This window comes from Physella acuta, unplaced genomic scaffold, assembly GCF_028476545.2.
Source record: "Physella acuta isolate Inbredline_101_S28 unplaced genomic scaffold, ASM2847654v3 ptg001844l, whole genome shotgun sequence".
Lineage (NCBI taxonomy): Eukaryota > Metazoa > Mollusca > Gastropoda > Physidae > Physella > Physella acuta.
In genome coordinates, this window is record NW_026733353.1 from 62,082 (window position 1) to 69,490 (window position 7,409).

A 7,409-nucleotide genomic window follows, 5' to 3' on the forward strand; every position below is an offset into this window, starting at 1 on the left:
ATAGTTTGGCTTAAAAGTATGATTTTTAAAAGGTAACAAAATGTTATTTTAAACTGTTATTTTTCTTTAAGTAGACACAGACCAGAAAATATATTCATGTTGAAATGGAAGTGCTCAAATTTGAACTTTTTTTTTATTCCTCTTCCCCTCGCAATACATTCACCCACTCCCCCCACTCACATCTATTATCGTTCTAACAACATATTCTCCCCTCCCCTACTTCTTACCTCACACCTCCTACGCGAACATCTTCTTCTCAATTGGTCCCTTGACCTCCCCCCATTCATCCCTAGCACATTCTCCCTGCATACCCCAACACGTCAGACCACACCACTACACCATCTCTTTCCCTCCCCCACCCCTCACATTTTCTACCCCGGATTAGTACCACTTACATTTAAAAAATGACAGGTTGCTTAAAATGTAACAAATTTAAATATTCAAATTTTATGAAAATCAAAAACTATAATTTAGATATGTTTGCATTCAAATTTGTAAACAAATCACAAACAAGCTATATTTTGTTTTCTTTCCATAGGCTCAGGGTCGCTGACGTTGTAAGGGACGTGACTCTAATAACACTATCAAGTCGACTATTTCCTAACAGAACAAATTCAGCAACAAGTATCAAACAACAAGGGATGATGTCATGTATAGCAGAAAATATACCCCAACACACGTGTTCTGAGATTTTAAACACAAGCTTTGATGCAATTTGTGTTTGTCATCATCGTGTTTAATCACGGTTTTAAATTTCATCAGTTACCGCCCTTTACGCCCAAAATGATCTTAGCATTCTCCGGGTTTAGGAGAGAGAAAATTTAACCGAGGATTTGGAAGGATTTTTTCTTTTGTATCAATCTCAGCGCTTTCTAAATAATTTATAAATATATAATGTGTTTTGTGGCAAATCTCATCACACGGCCACTCTTCAGAAAGTTCTAGTTCTACGAAAAAAATTTCGGAGGCTTTTTTTCGATCCTACACCGCCATGTCGTGCTCGTGTGTTCTATTTTTATCCGTGCTGCCGGCCGCTGTTGTGTACAGTCTGCTCTACGTCCCGCCCCGGTGGACGAGAGTCTGCCAGACCAACGAATCCCGTCCAGCCGACTCGGCAGGAACTCACCTCAACCTGACCCTGACATGCGCCATCACGCCTAAAGACTTCCCGTGGAAACTAATGGACCTCCGTGTTTGGATTATGACGAGCCGCATTAACGCAATGACCGGCGCCAACAACCGAACAGTTCACTACCACATCCAAGTTACCTGTCAATCAGGTGCGAACGTCTCCGTGCCATGGCCGATGAAGGTACCTGGTCTCAGAGAACTCAGAATCTATTATTGCGTTCTTTTAGACAGGTACGCTAATTACTATGACACAGTCGATCCGACTTTACCGGATGAGCTACGGGTGTTGGAAATTCATCATTCGCGATGGGCGATCTCGATGAGAAACATCGTTCTGGAGAATTCTATGGGCGGTATAAACATCAGCGACGAGTACGACTGCGGTCAGGCCAGGAGTCTGGAGATCATCATCAACAGAAACGTGTCTGATTTTTTACCGGACGATTTGCTGCTCGGGGTTAAGAAAAACACAACCGCGGCGCCCAAACTCGAGAAACAGCTCAGCGACTTTTTTTCCGAGCCGGTCGACGAGGCCGGAAATTCCGGCACGGTGAAACCGGAAACGCGGTTGATCAAAGACGCGGAGAAAGTCGTGTCGGATCAGGTGAACCTGAACGCCGACGCCTCCAAGTCTAAACAACCGTCGCCTAGCAACCAGGTAATCAACGAGACCTTGTCCAGGCAAGCCAAAGCGGATTTTCTGGAACTGCTGAAGAAATCCGTGAACACGAAAACGAAATGCAACTACACGAAGCTGCGAGTTCTGGAAGAAAGCCAGGCCTCGCTGACGCCGAGCGAGTTCTTCGAGTTCCTGGTCCAGACATCTGACCACCCCGTCTTGGAGGTCATGAACTACTCCTACATCGGCATGACGGAAGTGCCCAGAGAACTCTCCCAATGGCGGAGGTTCTTCCCCAGGTTAAAATACCTCGACATCTCGCATAATAAAATCAGCAGGTTAGACGTCAAAAACTATCCGTCTGAACCCAACTCGGGGGTCGTGACCTTTGACCTCCACAGCAATAATTTCACCACGATTAACATGGACGAGATCAAATCTTGGGCCAACGTTGAAAATTTTTTCGTCGATATCAGAAACAACCCGATCCACTGCGACTGTGAGTTAGCTAGTTTTTTACCCTATCTTCAACAGGAATCCACGTTCACCGGTCAGCTTGCGGCGTACGAGTACGTCAAATTCCTCCAGTGCGCCACCCCTGAGGATCTAGCAGGCAGGCCGCTCCACACCCTTACCCACTCCTCGCTCATGTGCGCCGCCTATGAAACCCACGACGAAGCCCTCATCGCTCTGGGCGTTTCCCTCGGGATCCTCCTCATCCTCATCATCGTTTTAATCCGCTACAAGATCGAGATCCGCATCCTCCTCTACACGCGGCTACACCTGCGCCTACCCTGCGACGCGGAAGACCAGCGCCACAACAAAACCTACGACGCCTTCGTCTCGTACAGCAACGACGACGACACGTGGGTCTTTGAGAATTTGATCACCTTTTTAGAAAACCGACCGGTGGTCAAAACACAATCAGAAGATGACCCCTCACGTACGAATGACAAGCAGGACAAGAAAAAGAAACCGGCGTCCGGTTCTTGGCTTGGGGAAAACAAACAGTTCAAGTTGTGTATACACCAGCGAGATTTTATTCCGGGGAAGACAATCTTCGACAACATCGTGGACTCGATCGAGTCGAGTCGACACACCATCATCGTGCTGTCGCCGAGTTTCTTGAAGAGCTACTGGGCCATGGAGGAACTCAGGCAGGCGTACAGGCAGAGTTTGGTGGAGAAAACACGGCATCTCATTGTGTTGTTGCTGCAGAAGGTAGGTGGTTAGTTCAGGCAGGCATGTTGTAGAAGGTAGGTGGTTAGGTGGTTACTGCTGTAGAAGGTAGGTGGTAAGTGATTACTGCTGCAGATGGTAGGTGGTTGGGTGGTTACTGCTGCAGAAGGTAGGTGGTTGGGTGGTTTGTGAATGTAGGTGGTTGGGTGGTTTCTGCTGCAGATGGTAGGTGGTAAGTGGTTACTGCTACAGAAGGTAGTTGGTTAGGCGGTTACTGGTGTAGAAGGTAGGTGGTTAGATGGTTACTTTTGCAGAAGGTAGGTGGTTGGGAGGTTACTGGTGCAGAAGGTAGGTGGTTGGGTGGTTAGTGGTGCAGAAGGTAGGTGGTTGGGTGGTTAGTGCTATAGAAGGTAGGTGGTTGGGTGGTTACTGCTGCAGGTGGTAGGTGGTTGGGTGGTTACTGCTGCAGGTGGTAGGTGGTTGGGTGGTTACTGTTGCAGAAGGTAGGTAGTTGAAAGGTGGTAAGTTCAGACAGACCTGTTATAGAAGGTAGGTGGTTAGGTGGTTACTGATGCAGATGGTAGGTGGTTAGGTGGTTTCTGCTGCAAATCGTAGGTGGTTGGGTGATTAGTTCAGACAGGCCTGCTACAGAGGTAAGATGCTGCAGAAGTTAGGTGATTTTGTGGTTAGGTGGTTAGTTAAAACAGGACTACTACAGTAGGTGGTTACGTGGTTAATTCAGACATGTCTGTTGCGGGGGTAAGTATTTCAGTCAGGCGTACAAAGTCTGTTAAAGAAGACCAGGTATCTCACCTTGTAACTTATACAGAAGGTAAGTGTTTAGCGACCCGTGTCTAAGAAAATTTTATTTGGAAACGTTGAAAACAAAACGATTTGAGTTGAAGCGTAAAAACTATATCATTCAGATGTAGCGTTCACAGGACATATGAAGTAGAGCATGTCGAGGAAGGCGTGGAGAAGCTTGCGAGTCACGAGTTCGGATCCTGGTCATGCTAAAACTGTTCTTACTATTTCATTTTACGTTAAATTTTTACTTTGACTGGGCTAACTCATTTCACGTTACGATTTCCTATCAATAGTCTGAAACAGACCACCTTTGAATGTTTGCAGTGCAGCGATGGCCTTTTAACCTAAGGGACATAACCACGTTAAAAAAATTGAACACATTTTAAACGTATTGTCTCCAAAATTGTAAATAAAAAAAAAAAAACAACACACGTAAATACTAATTCAACTCATGTCGTGTCCAGGTGCCGAAGGAAGAAATGGACCCGTTGATCAGACGCTGCTGTAGGACGTTCACCTACCTGGATGTCAGCGACGCCTTGTTTAGAGACAGGCTCGTCTTCTCCCTCACGACTAAAGACAACAGTGCCAAGAGGAGGGACAGGTGGGTCGGATGTTCTTTCATGGGGGGAAGGGGGGGGAGGGGGTTGTGGGTTGTCAGGTATGCAGGTGGGGTTGTCAGGTATATAATAGATGGGTTTTTCTGGTTTATGGGGAGGAGTAGTCAGATATATATTTTTATTTCAAAATTCAAATTATTTTTTTAATCTGGAGGGTATTATCAAGGGTGTCTAGATTTTGTTATTGGTAAATAAAAATTATCTGACGGAGTGGTATGGGGCTTAATAAGATATATATATATATATATATATATATATATATATATATATATATATATATATATATATATATATATATATATATATATATATGTTACGGTCAAAGCCCGAAGTCGGCCAATGCTAGGATTGGCCGGCCAATCCGCGCATTGGCCAATATCGCCTCCCATAGGTCGGTCAAAGCCCGAAACTTTGCTTGATTTCGGCCTTTGGCCGGCCAATCCGCAGACTGGCCATGGTGGACCGGCCAAAGTCTTAATTAGAAGATCATCTGGCTAGGGACGACCGGCCAAAGTCCGAATTAGAAGATCATGAGCAGATTTTGTTTTTTTTTTATGTCGAAAGGATCATGAAATTAAGTCTTTATTGATTATTAATTAAAGTAAATGACAGAAACAATCAAATTTTTTATTGTACTATAGTCTCAATCAATCAATATCATCATTTGTTACAAACAAGTTGAACTTTTATGGCATTTAGAATTACATAGCAGCTTGTTATTTTTACACTTGCAGCGATTTGTTGTGCACTTAGTTGTGCAATTGCAGCGAGTGTAGCATTGGCCCCCAGTCAATGATTGTGAAGACGCGATGGTCCATAGTGATTTTTCCTCAGTGCCAACTGACGACAATAAGAGCAGTTTTTCGTGAAGAATTGAAAACTCACTTCTAGCATACAGTTGTTTTAGAACACCATGTTCCGTTCCTAATTTGTAGAAACCGCCCTCGACGCTCATGACAACTGCAATCACGCTTCGGGGATCACCGTGACCTCTGTCAACATCTGGAAAACGGATGCGTACATTGTCACCCACTTCACTATCTTTAAATTTTGTATTTGATGTTTTAAGCATCTTAGCACCTTGAGTTTGCAAGCCAGTATGAGCTGCTGATTTGTGTTCCATGATGTCTTGTTTGTTGTGACACAATCTGCAGGTAATGTTCCCTCCGTACCCTTCGTCTGCTTCATTGGGTATTCCAGAAATAGCATGGACATCGTTGCCACAGGATCCAAAAGAATGAGCTGCACTACAATGTTTTTCACAAACTATATAGAATCAGTTGGCCACATTATTGGGCGTTCCGCCACGGCAGTAGATGTGTTAGCTGAGGATGTCGTTGCATTTATGGCAACCTCCATTTCTTGTTCAATGTTCTCAAGATCTTCCTCAGTAACTATTTTATCGGGAGCCCATATATGGAAACTAACATGGATTTACATTTTTTTTCTTTTGACAGCCATCTGCTATGTCTGTCTCATGGTCTGACGGCCCTTTTGATCCATGTCGCCTTGCATATAGAATGCTATACAAACAAGAGCTAAACAATACGTTACTCTCAATGAAAACGCACCAAGAATAACGAAAATGCGATCACAATTTAGTCTAGATAGAACATTGGCCAGGACATCCCGGCCAGTGCGCGCATTGGCCGGCCAATGTACAAAATACGCTGTCAAGTTTAAGCGCTTCGGACTTTGGCCAGTACGTCCCGGCCAGTGCGCGCATTGGCCGGCCAATATACGAAATACGATCTTAGCGCTAAGTTCTTTGGGCTTTGGCCAAGAGAGCCGGCCAATGCGCGGATTGGCCGGCCAATCCGCGCTTTGGCCGCACTTCGGGCTTTGACCGTAACATATATATATATATATATATATATATATATATATATATATATATATATATATATATATATATATATATATATTGCGTGCATACGGGTTTCTATGTGTATGGTTTTGTCAAAGAACATTAGATCGTAGTACTCGTACCTACTGCTCATTTAAAGCAATGGATAACTTTCTTAGCCCCTGTTCATCTTATTAATCCCCATAACCCTCCGTCAGATAATTTTTATTTTACCAATAACCAAATTTAGACACCCTTGATAATGCCCTCCAGATTTAAAAAAAAAAATTGAATATATATAGTAAACTGACAATTTTTCTTACTTTACCTACCAGACTGAGAGCAGCCTCCAAGAAACACAAGACCCAGAGCCCGCCCAAGTCAGCCGGCGAGTCCCCCGTCTACGACACCGTGTCCTACTCCTCCAGCAGGCCCCGCCCCGAGCCCATGCGAGGCCTGTCCGTCACCTCCACCTCCTCCACCCGAGCCCTCAACTCGCCGACCGGCTCGGAGCCGGATCTGTACGAGAGCATCTCCAGCCGGCAGCTCAGTCTCCCCACGTCGCAGCCGGGCGCGTACGAAAACAGCGCGTATTACCCGGCGGAGATTTCGAACCGGCAGCCGGCTGAGATTTCAAACCGGCAACCGGTTTCAAACAGGCGGTCGTCGGAGCTGTCTAATAGACTAGCAGAGGAGATTAATCACTCACAGGAACCGGAAAATAGGATGGTCGGATTCTCGAACCGGTCGCCGGAAGAGAACAGCCGGCATTATGAACATTTAAACTGGTCATCGGAAACCAACGTCCGGCAATTGTCCCCGCCCCGAGGAAATTCCCGAGAATTGTCCCCGCCCCGGGGAAATTCCCGAGAATTGTCCCCGCCCCGGGGAAATTCCCGAGAATTGTCCTCTCCATTAGGACATTCGTACACATCAGGGTCACCCATTGATAAATATTGAGGGCTGTGATTTGATGTGTGCGGGTACATGTCATTTGTGTCACGTGTAGATATGTGTAGTACTTTACGAGAACTGGAGCTGACATTTGTTTTTTAAGATGTGCAGATGTCATTGATTGTGCAAGATGTGTAGATGTCATGTATTGTGCGAGATGTGTAGATGACATTTGTTTTACAAGAGGTGTAGATGTCATTTATTATGCAAGATGCGTAGATGGCATTTGTTTTATAAGTACCAAAGACGACTT

General features: G+C 45.0%; 1 protein-coding gene across 1 annotated transcript; it reads left to right on the forward strand.

Moving 5' to 3' along the window:
* Positions 1-991: 991 nt before the first annotated feature.
* Positions 992-7,162, forward strand: LOC131930780 (toll-like receptor 1). Its single transcript, XM_059287398.1, has 3 exons — positions 992-2,971; positions 4,201-4,340; positions 6,538-7,162. Exons 1-3 carry the CDS (start codon positions 992-994, stop codon positions 7,160-7,162), a joined length of 2,745 nt encoding a protein of 914 aa, XP_059143381.1.
* Positions 7,163-7,409: the final 247 nt, after the last annotated feature.